The sequence below is a fragment of the Megalopta genalis genome, chromosome 2, assembly GCF_051020955.1.
Source record: "Megalopta genalis isolate 19385.01 chromosome 2, iyMegGena1_principal, whole genome shotgun sequence".
Taxonomy (NCBI): Eukaryota; Metazoa; Arthropoda; class Insecta; order Hymenoptera; family Halictidae; genus Megalopta; species Megalopta genalis.
Window position 1 is genome coordinate 40,128,187 of NC_135014.1, and position 17,711 is coordinate 40,145,897.

General features: G+C 32.5%; 1 protein-coding gene across 11 annotated transcripts in view; it reads left to right on the forward strand.

Moving 5' to 3' along the window:
* The first annotated feature begins 540 nt into the window (after positions 1-540).
* The window catches only part of LOC117219489 (CCR4-NOT transcription complex subunit 6-like), an 816,126-nt gene continuing 798,955 nt past the window's right edge, over positions 541-17,711 (forward strand). For 2 of the 11 annotated variants that reach the window (XM_076519384.1, XM_033468669.2), the window contains exons 1-3: positions 796-889; positions 2,453-2,768; positions 2,871-3,046. In XM_076519384.1, the coding sequence (XP_076375499.1) occupies positions 868-889; positions 2,453-2,768; positions 2,871-3,046 (514 nt within the window). In that variant the 5' untranslated portion in view covers positions 796-867. Of the gene's footprint in view, positions 714-793; positions 890-2,452; positions 2,769-2,870; positions 3,047-3,148; positions 3,476-3,930; positions 5,108-17,711 lie in introns of those variants that run through there. The other 9 variants (XR_013032839.1, XM_033468670.2, XM_033468671.2 and 6 more) reach the window with 9 other exon arrangements.

Here is a 17,711-nt window from a genome sequence, read left to right on the forward strand (position 1 = left end):
ATTCAATAATACTAAGATTAGTCTTACTATCCTGGGAAGTGCTGTGAATACAATTCAGGAATCGAAATATAAAGTACATTTTTCGCGGTCTCATCTAAATGGGACTAACGGGAGGTCCGTCACGTGACATGACCAGATGAGCCGCTATTGTTGTGTTTTGCTCTAATCTTGAACAGAACAAACAATTTTATAGAGGGTAAAACTTGATTGTTAAATAATGGTACGTACATAATTTCTCTGTATGTATTGTGGACTCGCCAAATATCGTCTCGTGTGTCCTCTCCATGAAGTTTCCCCATTCTTTGCCTATATAATATGAGCTATTATATTTATCTGTGACAGAAATTTGATAGCAAATGGATATATGAATATAACAAGACCAATAAGAATAATACACAAAGATTTCATTTTGTTCAAATTTATATCTACGTGATAATAGTGTAATTATAATAAATTTTCTGGATTTTAATCTCCAGATCTCCCTAGTTCAGAGTCAACTGATTTGGGAAAATTCGGGCGGTAGTGTGACCGATCACGATTTTCTATAGTTCGTGATCAGTGCAGTTGATAAATGAAGGATTTGTGTTTGTCAAGGTAGTTTTGTTTACGCGTAAATTTTCATTCGGTATCAACTTCGCGCGCGTTTTGTGTGTGCTAAGAGGTAGATGAAGGTGCGTAACAGTTTCCCTCAGGTTTCGTATTAAATTCGAAAGGTATGGAAATTCTCGACTTGGAGAAATGTATTGTAATGCGAACGCTTGTCGTACGGAACATACGAACTATGTAGGGAAGAACGATCGTTAAAAAATGGAAAATTATACAAACTACTACTTAAAATTTACATTAACAACTTTGTAATCATTCTTCATGGATTCTGTCCAAATAAAAAGTGAGGTTATCTTGGGTACATTGAACAGTCCTGTAATCTACATTTTTACTTCATAGGTTATGAAATCAGTTATAGTTACTCACAAAATTTAGAATACATTAATAAAAAGAAGGAATTCAATAATTGATGGACTCTGTATAATTTTCTTGTTACTTGAACCGAGTCAAATAGGTCGGTTTGTGATGAAGAAAACAAGTCTTTTTATACAGGTTATATATTGTTTTATGATTTTTAAATGTTTTATGAAACAGTTTATTTTGGAAGTACATACGTATATACTTTCTTGTCTTCCTGTTTCTCTATGACATACTGTATTGCATAAAACTGTGATAAATTGTTTGTAACAGCTTATAATTGTTTACTTGTAACGTATTTGACATTAATTATAATTAATCCTTACTTAAGTTAATTCTACTTTGTTGTGATTCTATTCTTCATTCTCTTTTGATTCAATGTGTTTTATGATGTTTTAGTATTACAAATTATTCAACATTTTTTAGCACTAAATACATATTCTATAATTAATTTTCAAGTATAAATACATACCCATTTTTCTTTAACCTAATATAATTTTTAAAACAAATGGAAAAGTAAGAGAAATAAAATTTAAACATTGCACATTGGTTCCTTGTAGAGGATTTCCATACAACATTGTTTGATAAGAAATATATATAAATATAAAGTTAGAAAATTCATAATTTTTATACAGTTATGTTCATAGAATACTATTTCACTTTTTCTACTATTTACTTCCTGAAATACTATTTAATTATTTAAATTAAATATTAAATTCTTCGAATAACTCTATTTTTGTACTTTATGAACTAACGTTTGATAATGAACAATAAATTTTATGAGTAACTGCAAATATAAGATTAAATGTGAAATAGTATAAATCTTTCTCAATTCAAACATGATAAAATTCTGTCAGTTTTGAATAATAAAATATAACAATTATCATACCAGTTTATATATGATTGGAGGTATTATAAAGATTTGTTATATTTTATTTAAAATCTACAGGATTTTCAAATTGATCTACTAGTGTAAATAGTTTTATTTTATATTGATAGATTAGATATGTGTTTAACATTATTATGATATTATATTTAGTAATTGGTTTATTCCAATAGACTTTGCTATCAATTAAATTATCAGTATTTTACTCTTTATATAACTGGAAATAACTTCCTTTATAGTGTACCCTGGTGATATTCTAATTTTCTGAATCCCTCTGAAGGCAGTGAAGAATTTTCATCTTGTGAAAATGTGTATCTTATTTTGTAAGAAAATTGTATTTAATACAAATCCCAAGTTAAGCATGTTATGTTTTTAAAGAAATTTTTTAAACTTAGATTACTTAAAACTTTGTAAAATCCAGTTTTAATAAGAAACTTCAAAAATATATTATTCCTATCGATTATATTATTAGCACAATTCAGATTTGATCTATAGTACCCTAATCATGTTTAAGGTACATTGAGGTATTATAGTCATAGGGTATTTTAAAAATATGGTATGGTTTACATATAATGCTAACACTGATTAATTAAATTTTTTCAGGATTTAAAATGTCCCGCAATCACAAGGACAAATATGAAAACTCTAACCCACGTCGTACTAACACTTTCATGTCCACGGAGGATGCCAACTCTGGGAAGAAATCTTATTGGCCGGAGTTGGAGATAACAGGCAGTGTAAGAAATCTGAGTCCAAACTTATGGCAGTTAACACATTTGACAGCATTATATCTCAATGATAATAGTTTGCAAAGGATACCACCTGAGATTGGTCGGATGGTTAACCTGCGTGCTTTAGATCTCAGTAGCAACAAATTACGTAGTTTGCCAGCAGAACTGGGGGACCTCATCTACCTCAGGTATAATTTCTGCTTGTTTGATGCAATTAAATAAGTATTCAATATAACTATATGAAACCAAAGTAAACATGATTCTTATTGTAAATTCTTTTTCTGTTTTAGAGAGTTATTATTGAATCAAAATTATCTTCGAGTGTTACCGTACGAATTAGGAAAGTTGTTCCAATTGAAAGTGCTTGGACTTCAGGGTAATCCACTCAGCAAAGAAGTGATGGCGTTATATGGTGAACCTTCAGGAACTAACAAGCTGCTTTCATACATGTTGGACAACTTACAAGGTATGTAAGCATGATAAATTTATGATAAATAACTAAGGTGACTACCGTGTACAGACACGGTTTGCTAGTTCGTAAAAAAAAATTGAATTCCTTGAGCGTTAGTTCCAAGGACAACTATGGTCTGTAGAATGCTGTGGTATACGGGTTAGCAATCTTAGGGGTGCATGACCTGATCTGTCAGTACCGGGAATTGCAAGGTGGTTCGACTGAAGACAACTGATTACAATCGGATATTGTTTTCAAGATTACATTACAATGATTGGGTAAGAAATGTGCAACTGGAAAGTTACAGATAGAAAAGAAAATTTACGTTAAAAGCGAAAATAGGTTTTTATCGAAGTATTACACTTAACTTACACAACTAATATATAATAAATTATTAACAAAGGTATATGCTAATTTAATATAATGAATTCACATATGAATCTAGTCGCTAATGTTAAATTAATACACTGTCCCCAGTAATTCGTAAGATATGATCATTTTTCTATACATATTTTTATAGTAAACCCTACATAAACAATATTGAATAAATGAATTGATATATTAGTATAAATTATAAGCTCATCAGAAATCATTATTATATTATATTAGATACTTCTAGTGGAAAATGTTCAGTAAGATTCATACATAGATTTTGATGTAACTTTGCACAACTGTTCTCATTATTAATTATTTATTACTGAATCGACTTTAAAATTCTAATATAATTTTAGTTAATGCTATTTTTTTCTCAGAGGAAGAAGTAACTCTTTATATATTCTATTATTTCTCTTCGTTTTTATACAATTTCTGAAGATCTATATATCTGTACATAAAAATAATTTTTTCTGTGAAAATGAAACTACTCCTTCCTATGTTTTAAAGAAATTTTTACTTTTCAGATGGACATAGGTTTTTTTTATGCTGACGGTAGTGTAGAAAACTTATGAAACAAACGTATTATACATTGAGATACATCGTTGAATTTTAAATAAATTGGACAAAAAAGGAGTTTATAACAAAAAAGCATGAATGCAACATCGGTCAAATATAGTAAAATTCTTAAGTGAGTTTAATAAATAGCTGTGCAAAATTACGTAAAAATCGACATGTATCACTTACCGAATATCCCTTGTAAGTTTAAACGAATAAAATCCGTAGATATAGCTTCACACAGAAGTACTGGATTTTATTAACTTATAAGCAAAACAGTATAATATTTTAAAAGCTGATAGTTTAATGACTTTTTGTAAACTAATACAATTCTAATCCTTTTAATGCTATGGACGCATATACGTGTTCAGGGTAAATTGCTCGCTATGCCCTGGGGATGCATATGTGCTTTTAGAGTAAGAATATGAATCAACTGTTTATATTTAGCAATAAATACTTTTGCTAGTTTGAGAAATAAGACTGTATTTTAGTAAATACATCCTATATCTTATTATACACTTTGCGCAACCACAAGATATGGAATAATTTCCGTATGCAGGACCTAATATTATTGTTCTAGCCATCAAGATTGTTTTTTAAGTGCGTTGTTTCAACACCTAATTGTAAGGCAGTTATCTAAATATTTATAGCATTTAATAATAAAGTTTAGCGACCGTTAAATTTGAAAATTTTGAGAGAAGATAAATATTGATTCAATATCAATAACTGAGTAATTCAGTTACACTTGATATGTGTTACACGTATGAAGAGAATTCTTAGATTATTTTAAAAAGTTAAATGATGTATGGAAATATCTCTCTTCTAAGATGCTTTCGACAGTGTTCTTAACTATAAAAGTTTAAGATCACACATATATTTTGAAGTTGAAAGTATAGTAATAATATAAATAGTATGTGCAGCTTTATAGACTTTTACAATGTGTATTTAAAATAATTGAGAATTGAAAAACAACTCCAACCTCTATTGTCTATATGTTCGTAGAGAAGCGAAATTTGAATAACTTTTGACCTTATGTGAGTAACTGATAGCCGAAAACAATAGTGAGGTAAAACTACCAGAACTGGAAATACTTGTTTCCATGCCTTTGTAAAATTTTCACGAAAATATATGCATTTAATCAATTAACGAAGTGTATCTGATGCAATGGAAATCACACACTCGATTTCATTTAAAATTTCTCTGCTTAAAATCTAAAAAATATGTCAGACATATGTGTTTTGAACTGGAAGAGCAATGTTTAATACCTTATTCGGTGATTTAACATACAGTCCCTTGTAACAGTTTTTACTTTTACGGCCTCCATGGACAGAGAATTGCCCTACCAGCCGATCTAAACCTGCACGTTACTGGTTGAATAGTATTATATGACAAAATCTTCTCGTCTCTACAAGATGGTATATAAGTTGTATTCAAGATTGACACAGGTCACTTGTCCACACTCTCACAGAGACATTCAACCAGCATGCGGCTCCACTGCTACCCCCGCAAATCCGATTTCAGACAATTGAGGCAGAAGAACCTTATCCTGAGGCGACCCCGGCCTCCCACGGTGCCAGCGTCCAAATGATATTGGCTATACGTATTTTTCGAGGTTCTACTCAATTAGGTACCTGTATGAGGAAGGGACTAGTCCTCTCTGAGGCAGGCGAGAACCAGGAGCACGGGAAGATCACCGGATGTATCCGTAAGAGTCTCATAAGCCCTCCTCTACATCACGTAGACCTTCTCCCAGGGGCTTGAAGACGTCTTTCGAAAATACACATTCTTCTATGTAACAAAAGATTCCCCTCTATCTGTGCTTGGATGTTTTGGTAAAAAAGAAATCAGGCTTCACCAGTTTCTCTGCGTCGGTATTAGATAAGGTTTAACAACTTTACGGGTTACTTTCTTATGTTTTTATCTACCCGTCTACCAATTTTTATCGAACTATAAATATGTTAACGTAGCAATTTAATTGATTGAAATTCAATTTGAAATTTAAACGGAATGGGACCGTAAAGTTTGATGTTGCAAACATTTGACAGAGAAATATTCAATATACTTTTGAATAATTTCACGAAAGTATATGAAATATATATTATATTACATTAATTTATATCATAAAGTATTGCAGAATTGTTGGGTTCGTTAGAATGAGTTTTTGGTAGCACTATCTCGAATAGTGTGATAACCTTGTAATTTTTTTACGTCTAATAATGTTGGAACAAATACCTTCATTGCAACATGAGTCTTCCTGAAATGATTTCTCGACAGAATTTGATGTCATTTTTCTAACGATGTATTCAGGTAATACGCCGTAGTATATTTTCAAAGGTCTTGTTATTTTAGACCTTGGAACTCTCATTAACTTGTTTGCATTCGACCCTGTGTTTGCAAGTTTTCTTTTTTTACTTCTTTTTACTGCGACCAATACGTCATTGCATTGGCACAATATGATCCCTGAAGTCATCAACCGTTATTCGCTCTTGTTATTTTGTACAGCTGAGTTAGATTATATACATAATTTATTATCTTAACAACTATTGACGTCTAAAAAAAGTTATTTTTCATGAAGATTAATAAACATAAGAGCGAGTTTTGAAGCAGCGGGAATTGTTTTTCATATTATTTATTTAAGAGACGATAGTTAAATTTTCTTGTATATAACAGAAATAAAATCATTTAAGGCACAATGCATAGAAATTTGCGATTCTGCATTACTAGGCCTTTATTATTAGCTAAAGAATAAAATTTGAAGCATAAAATTTATTCAAAATTACAAGGCTTGCAATACTTATTCACTCAAATGAAAAAGTATAATAACGAAAGGACAATAAATGAATTTTACAGTTATGTATTCTATGTCTATGGTAATCAACTATTGCTTATGAAACATCGTAATTTCACGCCAGCGGTTGTAAATAATTCAACCATCAGACCACTTCATTTCGAAATATGAAGGGATATAATGAAATGAAATGAGATTAGGAAATAAAGGGTTTCTAGTGTCATAGGTAGAGACATAAATACAGTTGTTCAATATCAGTGCATATATATGACCGGAAGTTGGAAAAGCTCGCTGATCCCTCGGTTTCCTTAGCTTCTGCTCAAAGAATGATGTTTATGCAGAGGCTCCTATAAATATCGTTATTTACGATACAGTAGAGTGAAATATGACTACAATATACAGTAAGGAGCATAACTGAACCAATAACTACAAGTTTTATATAAATCATTATTTATTGTTAAGAAGATAGAAGAATATTAAAAAATAAACATTATAGTCATTTTTATAACAGTCAGAGGTAACACAAAAAAATTTTTCAATAATTAATCTCTCCTCCTTCAGCAATAACAATAAAAATAGATTGATTCGGTTTTGCACCGGTGTGTGTTTATATCTAACAATTTCATATGTTTACAAAATGTTATTGCACGTCGAACGGAAAAGGATGCAGGTGAAGTAAGAATAAATATGAAGTCAATTGCACCATATTGTTTTAAAAAAGTAATTTCTCTTTTGAATGACGGCGTGTCAACGTGCCAGACGGCGAGAAAGTATAATATTAATCAATCGACAGTGCAGAGAATAAGAAAAAAAAATACTGTAAAAGTATATTATTAAATGTTGGAGGAAAACGAAAAGAATTATCACTGTGGAATGAACAAAGAATTATACGGTTTGTCATATCTGGTGAAGCTTCAAGTGCCACTATGTCTGCAAAATTATTAAAAGAAAACACGAATATACAAATAAGCAAGTGAACAGTACGAAGAACTCTCAATGGAGCTGAGTTTAGAAACCTTAAAAAAAGAGAGAAGCCAATGTTATCGAAGAAGAATATTAAACTTCGTTTGGAATTTGCCAAAAAATACCAAAACAGGACAGCTATTGAATAGGAACGGGTTATTTGGTCAGACGAGACCAAAATTAACAGAATTTGTTCAGATGGATTCGTAAAAATGAAAGGCTTAAACCACGACATATAAAGCAAACGGTAAAGCATGGAGGCGGATTGGGGGTGCCTAATAGCATTTGGTGTTGGATCACTGCACCGAATTAATGGCATCACGAATCAGTACATGTATAAGAATATTTTACAAGATTATCTCATAGAAGCTGTTGAGAAAATATGCCTTTTGAAGAAGAAAATGTAATTTTCATGCATGACCGAAATCCTAAGCACACTGTTAAAAGTGTAAAAAATTGGCTCAGTACTAAAAAATTCTCTGTTCTGAATTGGCCTGCGTAGAGCCCGGACCTTAATCCCATAGAAAATCTATGGGGTTTACTAAAAAGGCGACTTCGGGATTCATATGATTCCCAACCAACTTCAATCACAGATTTGTATAATAGAATTCAAGAACAGTGGGAACAAATATCTCCGGATTATTGCAAAGTATGTCAAAACGAATTAATGCAGTTTTGCAAGCAAAAGGATTGTGGACGAAATATTAAAAATGAAGAATATATTAAATATTATCAAGTATTGGACGTGGTGCAAAACCGATTCAATTTATTGTTGTCATTCCTAAACAACAAGACATTAATTATTGCAAAAATTTCTTATGTTACTCCTAAATGTTATGAAAATAACTATAATGTTTATTTTTCGTTATTCTTGTATATTCCTAGCAATAAATAATGATTTATACAAAACTTGTGGTTGTTGGTTCAGTTATGCTTCTTACTGTATGTACTCTGCCAACACTCGGACTAATCAGTCATTCTGAATCGTCTTTGTTTAACATATTTTGTAAAATATTCCACCTAGACCCCGTTAGTTTTTCTATAGACCTTAGTGAACCATGTGAAAATTGAAATCAATTGTCAGAAACAAGACAGCCAAATAACAATATTTATACTCTGGGTCCAACTGGACCCGAGACCCGCCGTTCGAGTGTTAATAAGAGGTGCTAAAGGAATTAGCACTTTGCCTACCGGAAACCGATTAACACTGTAACGATCGGATACTTTGAAGAACAATTTTCACTGGAGACAGACAAATTCTGTGAAAAATTGTTAGAACATCACTTTAACTACAAAAGAGTTTAGCAAATATAAATCTGCGAGAACTAAGAGAAAAGAAGTATTAAATAAATGAATAGCCGAACCAATAGACAAATAATCATATGTACAAGTATAACGATGGGAGAATTGGTATCGGTTTTGTCTCAATAATCACCAACTCAAAATGGGAGGGATATTGTAGAAATATATTATAGACAGAGTAATAAAGTAGAAAATTGTAGACGTATAGTGGCTAATAATTTTTTAAACACCACCTCGTATATTGTGGTAATCAGAGAAGAGATTGGGGAAGAGATTTTCCTATCGAGTGGCATTTTTGTTGAAAGATGTCGTTAGATCCTCGTCAACGAAAAGATAAAAGTGTGAAAACAGAAAGGGAGAGTATAATTAGTAGGATTTCTACCTTTTTATTTGGATATAAGCTAGCTAGAATTGCAGTTGCAATTACAGTCAAATTCAAAATCAGCTACCGAGGGTTGGCTCCAATTTCACTCGCGTCGAAAGTGAGGAGTAATGAAAACAAAGAAAGGTTGCGAGTGAAAGTTTGACACAAATATACAGTGAGTGACGATAATATTCGGACACCTGTCAAAACGCGATAACTTTTTTCAAATTTGACCTAATGATTTGAATCTTTTTGAGATGTTAGACTGATTTGTTTACTAAGCAACGTGTAAACAAATTTTCGCAAAAATTGATCGCCGATTAATCGCCGATATCGATGACTTTGAAATATATTCTCAAGGTCAACATTCTGAACAACTCTTTCCTTTACATGTTGCCGTCGCATGGTTTTAGTTTTCGAGATATTTGCAAAAATGTATTTAAAATGAAATAAGCATATTTTCTACTTACGGCAAGAATTTTAGTAATCTGCGGTGTCCTACAATTCATAGTTTTAGCACTGTTGTGATTTTATTTCCTTTAGGGACCAGCTCTCAGTTAAAAAAATCATTTACTTTTGTTGTTCCGACCAATTGCAATTTTTGCAAAATCTGTTTACTCATCCTGTAATAAATTAATCCGTTCAACATCTCAAAACGATATAAGTTATTGAGTTCAATTTCAAAAATATTACAGAGTTTTAAAAAGTGTCCGAGTGTTATCGTTACTCACTGTACTAGCTCCGTTTGATAAGAACAATGTGACCACACATTTGTGTGCCCAATTAATTTGATATGCGCAATTGATATATAGAGATCTAAATAAATTATTTAAAATAATGATATTTTTATTCCTTATTTATAAATGCAATTACAGCTGCTACTTATTAATTATCATTTAATTGCTTATTATTTCTTACGTATTCAATTGCTCTAAGTGGTATCATTGAGTCTACGAAAAAAGCCACAAGTTATTCAATAATAATAAATGGAAATTAATATTCATTGTACGATAAACGAAAAAAAAAACAAAATTACTTAATATTTGCTTTTCATCTAAATTCGAATAAAAATAATATTTTATTTGCAAAACTAATGTACAAAGTATATATTATATAGTATATAACAGACGAAGGAGAAGCAAAAATTATTTATTATTTGTCTGTCCCTAAAGTCCCATTAAGACATAATATTTCATTTGCATATAACAAATGATAAATACATCATCTGTAGAATTATTTAAATGATCTTTTAAGTAAGTAACAAATTTAATTATTATTTGCAAACGAACTGCTAATGCAATTTGTAATTTGTTAGTTATTACTTACAATAAAATTTGCCCAACTCTAATTACAGTATGCAACATAGAGTGAACGAAAGTGAAAGTGTTATTTTTTGGCTGAAAGTTTGGTCATCGAAAGGTTAATTTTTAAAAATTGCTAGAGAAGCGTCGATAAAGTACGATAATGTTCGAATGACTGTCGAGTTTTTCGCTGCGCTTAACTGTCGTTTTCCGTCCGCGCTATCTCTAGGAAAGAGAACAGAACACAGCCAAGTCGTAGGTAATAAGCGATCTCTGCTCTGGGAGTGTTCTGGTTTTGTTCTGGAAGTAAAGTTTCAAAAAAACGAAATAGAGAACTGTTTGTCGCGGTTTTTCCGTGTAGAGTACCTTGAGAAGGCGGAGTTTCGTCGCACACGATTTCGACAGTGCCAGGACAGTGCCCCATGGGACAATTTTTGCACATGCCTCACATAACTTCTAGCTGCGTCATGGTATTGTCGTTTACTGAACGAGAACCGTATCTCATTCGCCCTCAACGTCTTACACTTTGTTTTCCGGAACATTCGAGAACCGTGAAAAATACTTGTCGCAAATTCGTTTCCTACGATATCTACGAATCTGCCGATAGAGCTTTGCCTCGCGAGCGCTTTAAGCTTACCTTCACTTGTTGAGTGTGCACATTAATCGATGGGCTTAGTAATTATATTCGAACTATCGAGTACAAGGAAAAGTCACTAGTCGCTTCGACTAGTACGGTGGTTCTAGTGTTAATCAATTGTAACTTTATTTTAAATTGAAATCTTTAATTCGTCATATTTGATTTCGGCACTGCTAGAGTTGTGCTAATTCAATTACATTATAACTCAATTTCGCGATTTAATTACATAGTATTTCGATTACAGGGTAACCTTTCAGTTAATTCAATGGCTAATTATTTTAGTCACGAGTGTCATTTAGATACAATGCAATTGAAATACAATGTAATTGGTATGCAATGTAATTGAAATACATTTCTTCGAAAATTGCAGCACAGATTTTGGATTTGTTTGCTCTGATTTATTATTTTTTATAATATAATTATAATATTATTTATAAAAAAATATCATATTTGGATATTTCTGTATTAGATGTATAGCAATTATGATATTTTGTTAAGTTTTCGATTAGATATCAATAACAAAATAAAAGTTACATTGAGTCAATAATTATGCACACCACTGTATAACGGAAATAAGCTAGGATCTCATATTAAGCAACTTTACCCAATACACCCGTTCGTCGAAATTGTTGTCCGTGTCATCACGGAATAGACAATTATTATGGTCGTTTGTGTGGAATAGTGTCATCGAGTGAGCACTACACTAACTGGGTCAAGTTAAGGATAGTCGCTAACCAAAGACAACCCTATTTAACGGTTTTCTTCTCCCATTCGGCTGTAGTTAACGATTCTCCTTGCTCGGAAGAGCTGTGTTACTTTAAATGTCCTTACCTTGTATGTGCAAATGATCCCATGTTAGCACTGTTCACAAGTGGAGTCTCTCAGTGCGAATTAGAACTTTTGTGCGCGCGATATTACAAAGAATAGCGACAGTAGTAACAACAGGAAATTTCAAGGTGTCCGACTTCACCCCGAGCGAATGCTAATGGCGTTAAGGTTTTCACAATAACGGAAGTAGGAGAAAGTTCTACTTACCTACCAGGCATTGTAGCACGGTTGCAAATTGAAATTTTCATGAGTGAATCCCGCGAGCGCAGTAGTTCCGTATATGTACATCATTCCGTTTGAAGCCTTATAGCTTATGGTATTATGATATTAGGTCGTGTTAAGAGTGTTTTGTTCGTGCAATTCCATTTACTTTTATTTTCTTCTCATATTTTTTGAGCTACCACTAGACTGTGGATTTTTATGCAAAATTGAAATTGCGCTAATTACAGGACACAGAAGCTACGTAAATACTTATTTCGTTCCAAAATCATTTTCATAGGTTGAAGGTAGTTCAACAATATTTTTAATTTTTATAATTCTTTGAATTCCTAGATTTTGATAACAGAAGAATCAAATTTTGTTTCGATTTAGAAAAAATTAATAACGTTCATATTTAGTAGATTATCTGTGAGATCATTATCATGAGTCTGGATCATCATTGTACAAGACATTAATTCGTATCATAATATTACTTGTCAGAAAACTGTGTACCTATTAAATTTCTATAATTCTACAATAAAATCAGAAGTCGCGCGATCATCATTTACATTTATTATAAAATATTCATAAGTTTAGCATTTATTATTATTATATTACAAATAATTAAAAATTAATTATGCATTTTATTTAATATTGAATTATTTGATAATTAAATATTTAATAATATATATCTATTAATACACATGAGATATATAGTTATATAATAACTTTGTTATATATCAACATCTTTACATTGAGACTCTTTGTAAGTACGTATATTTTAGCAAAATGTGTATATATATATAGTTATCCTTAGGATTTATTATTAAATGGATTCATAATAATAAATGTTGAATTATTTTAAAATTTATTTGTATTTTAATAAATAATAATAATAATAATATAATAGTAATATTGGTTTGACGTTTCACATAAAACAGTTCAGAATGCTACTATTATTGATAAACATTACACACAATACAAATGTTACACTGCAACAACATCGCATGTAATACGACATTTACGTGAAAAGATTATAATCACGAATGATGACACATCATCATCTCTCTCTCTCTATATATATATATATATATAGAATTGAATTAATTATTAAATTAATTATCCAGCACCTGTCGCAGTAATGCATGATTATCTTTAATGTTTTTAAGTTCCAATGTTCTAATATAATCATTCTGGCTGCCGTTGGCAATACTTTCGCTAGCACGAAAACAGCAAACTTTTATTAGCTGTCATAATGCTGGAGTTTCTTCATGCATTTCAACTTTGAACTGGACTGATTTCAAGCAATTCGTCAACCCTGAATGAAACCCAGGCCCTCTTCACATCCAATATTTTAGACGATCTTCTCCTGCACTAGTATTTCTTCCTCTGAGAATACGTGATTGCGCACGTGTGTTGGATAACTTCGAGCGAATCTGTCTTTTCCAATTTTTGCTGAATGCTAGTATTTAATAGAATAGTTTATTGGGATCGTAAGATATTTTAGGATCCAAAAATTCTACTTGCAGTTTATCTAATTAGGAGACACACCTCGACTTTCTACAGTGTTTTATTCGTAATAGTTCTCGTATTAGTACTTCATATTTTATTCGTAATAGTTCCTATAATAGTGATTGTTTTATTAGTAATTAAAGCATATATTTCAAAATTAGTTATGTTTATAGACTGCGAATTTTATGAATATATTGCAGAACAAAGTACAAAACACTGAAAACAGAAGAATTGATGAACATTATTATATTACTCTGAACTTATTAAAATCATTTAGAGAAACAATACATTTTTATCGAATCTCTGTTTATTTTAATTGATGCGAACAATTTTTATTTTACATAAACATCTGCATTCTACTTATCTATTACTTTGTATCACCATGTTCAGTTGTTAGGCTTTGTCGGAATCACTTATTCAGCCTAAAAACGTAAGAATTCAGACACTTTTTATAAGTGACATACATTATACCATATCTTTTGTGGTAAATTGTAATCGTTTGCATTCAGATGTCGCCTTTCGGAGGAGATACCACGATTGCAAAGTTGTTGTCAATACGCTTTCGTACAAACTTCTATTTAAATAAAGCTATCATTTTCAATGTTGTATCACTTTATATTTGATTTGATTTGATTTGATACTGTTACGAGGAAAGGACTAAGGCAGTTGTGCGTGACCGAGGATTCGTTTGCTTGAGAGAGTGAAAGAGTTTGTTAGTTATGGACGAGCCAATGTTTGTTTCACCATCGGGACTCACAGGAAGGCTGCTTGTGGACTAACCGACGTTTGTTTCACCATCGGGACCCACAAAAGGAGGAAAGATGCGATTTGCGGACGAGCCAACGTTTGTTTCACCGCCGGGACTCACGAAGTAAGGAAAGTGTGGACTAGCCGATGTTTGTTTCACCAACGGGACTCACAGGAAGGTAACTTGCAGACAAGTTGACGTTTGTTTCACCGCCAGGACCTAAAAGGGGTAGGTACTCGTGGAAGAGCCGACGTTTGTTTTACCACCGGGATCCATGAGGGCTGGTTAGGGTTGAGAATGCGATCTACAATAGTGAGGAAGGTGTGAACGAGTCGGAGTTTGTTTCACCACCCACAGGAAACCAGTGTACCCACAGGAAGGCTGCTTGTGGACGAGCCGAAGTTTGTTTCACCGTTGGGACCCACAAGAGGAGGAAGGATAATTTGGCCTCGCGCAACTTATTTAAGATGGTGCACATCGAGCGGTAAAAGTGCGTCGTGGTGGACTTGATACTAGCAACAGGAATCGACAAGAGGATGTGTACTGAAAGAATTGAATTAACTCGTTATACTCGAAGACGTTACAAGTGTTAAAAGTGAAGTGTTTTCGCGGAGTTGATTACTTTTTTACGAATTAAGTTAATCCTTTTCAAAATCAAATTCACCCCAATAGTTATATATAAAATTGCATTGAATTCTCCAAAATATGAATTTTATTACGAATAAGTGAATTTGATCTTCGGGAAGGTGAATAAAACCTGCAGAAGCGCGTTAATTGCGAGGTTAATTAAGTGCAAAAGTTCTTCGAGTGCGAAGGGGTAAGATTAGGTTTTGTTGAAATCACGTTCCACGAGTATTTATCTGTATCTTCACTACAAAAAAGTGCAATTTCATCAAATTCGTACTTAGCATTACGCAAAAATGTTTACTGTCATAAAAAGACTTTTACCTATTTCAGCAGGCTAATTCCAGTTAATCAATTTTGTGTTATTATCATCACACGATACAAAATTATAATATAATAACGTAAATTATTTGTTGACTATTTATACAAATTGGATTTGCAAGCTATAAACGGGGGGAAAGTAATGTAATACCGTCTTATATATGGTAATTTTAAATGTACAGGGATATCCAATAGTGAATTAATTCGTTTTAGAACCTCGTTCTTTATAGCATCTATTCGTTATAGGACATATTGATTAATTTTTATATACACATATTACTGAATATTATTAACAAATATAAAGCACAGTTATTACTGATGATTTCACATAAGAGAGGATAAATTTAACATGATATAAAAAAATATAAGAACATGTAAATATACATACCATAAGTTTAATGTATTATATTTCAAATTTGTGTGTGTGTGTGTGTGTGTGTGTGTGTGTACGTTGGACATTGGTGTAAATTTATAAAATGTTATAAAAAAAGAGGAAGGAGAGGAGTGATCAATTGTACTTTTATTGTATTTCCCCGCTTTCGTTGCAGTGCTTTGATTTAATGAGAAAAACTGTTCGCTGTAACATTCGTTCGTTATAGGACACCACCTCATTGTAGATCTCGACAAAGACTTGTTCCACGATTACTTATCTGCAGTTTCACTATACCAAAGTGCAATTTCATAAAGTTAGCATTTAGTACTACACAAAAACGTTCTCTTTGATAAAAAAAAACATTCCCTAATTCCAGCAGACTAATTCCAGCTAATCAATTTTGTATCGCGTTCTGAAATAGCAACATAAATTATTTGCTGACTGTTTATATAAATTGGGTTTAGTAATTGCGAGCTATAAACGAGGGGAGAACTTATTAACCCGAGTTCACCCTTCGTCTGAGGAATGATCATGCCATTGAACTAGACCGGCCTTCGAGGACCGAAGGATTTCATGAAGTTCGTTTTCGTCGCGTCGTTTAGACAGCGAGAGCTTGACTCATGAAGACCTTTTACTGGCTTCGGGAGCACATTAGTGCCCACATAATTTCATTTCTTTTTAACTCCGGGGTCAAGTGGGTGTGCCGGGGCGCAGGCGTGCTAGGTGCACGGGTGGTTAGGTCGGGGAACGTGGGGGGATTGCAAAGGGGTCCAGAAGGGAAGGCGTACTTCTATCCATTGTGTTCCAGAATTTTTGCCAGTTACCCAATTGCTTGAAAGGTCTCGGTTGTACCATTCCGTTTATCCATTGTTCTCTGACTTTTACTATTCGTCAGCGTGCCAGTCATTTCCTGCTCTTCCAGAGGGTATTCCCTTGCTATTGTCGCTCTTCACCTTCTCTTCGCTTTTCTTCATGCCAGGGGGTTGTTCTTCGTGTATCCGTACAGCGCAGACTAACTTATCGGCAGGTTTACGGAAGTATTCCGGTCTACGGTGTGCGACACTTCAGGCCTTCGACATTTTTCTTAACACCTCGCTGCACAATCTTCTTTCCAGATACCAGAATGGGGCATCATTCCAATGAAAATTGATTCGAATAACATTTCGTGTAGATTCTTCGATATTATTATTATATTTTATTTTATTTTTAAATAAAATTTTATTCAAATTTATTTTTATTTTAGAGTATTATACCTATTTGGTATAATACTTTTTTATGTCGAATTTAATGCTTTATCCGAATTCGTGATGAAATATAAACCATTCCATTAAAAAAATTGAAGTTGACCTTCATACCTTGTTAAAAAAGCGAAATAATGTAAAACTGATTACAGCACTGTATGTCTTCCTGCGGGGATACATATTCCTAATTATTGTGAGTGTGAGAAATAGTGCGACAAGGGGTTAGCAAAGCGTTCGAAATCCATATCGTCAAAAATATTACTGATTTTCCTAAAATATTCAAAAATCCACGAAATTGAACGACTCTGTCAAAAGATAGTTTATTTCTAAGTCGCGAATTATTTATATCTAATAGAGCTGCCAGCGTAATTGATATTTCTGATTTGGTAGCCGTTAGCTTCGAATGATTATTTCAATCGCCTTTGATCACCGGCATACATAGTCAATCGAGAGGATAGATTCGAGAGCGCCTTGTAAATTGGTTTGAACTTCCTCCTATCGTAACCGTATAACTTCCTTCGGAATGGTTATCGCAATGTCTACATTTGTT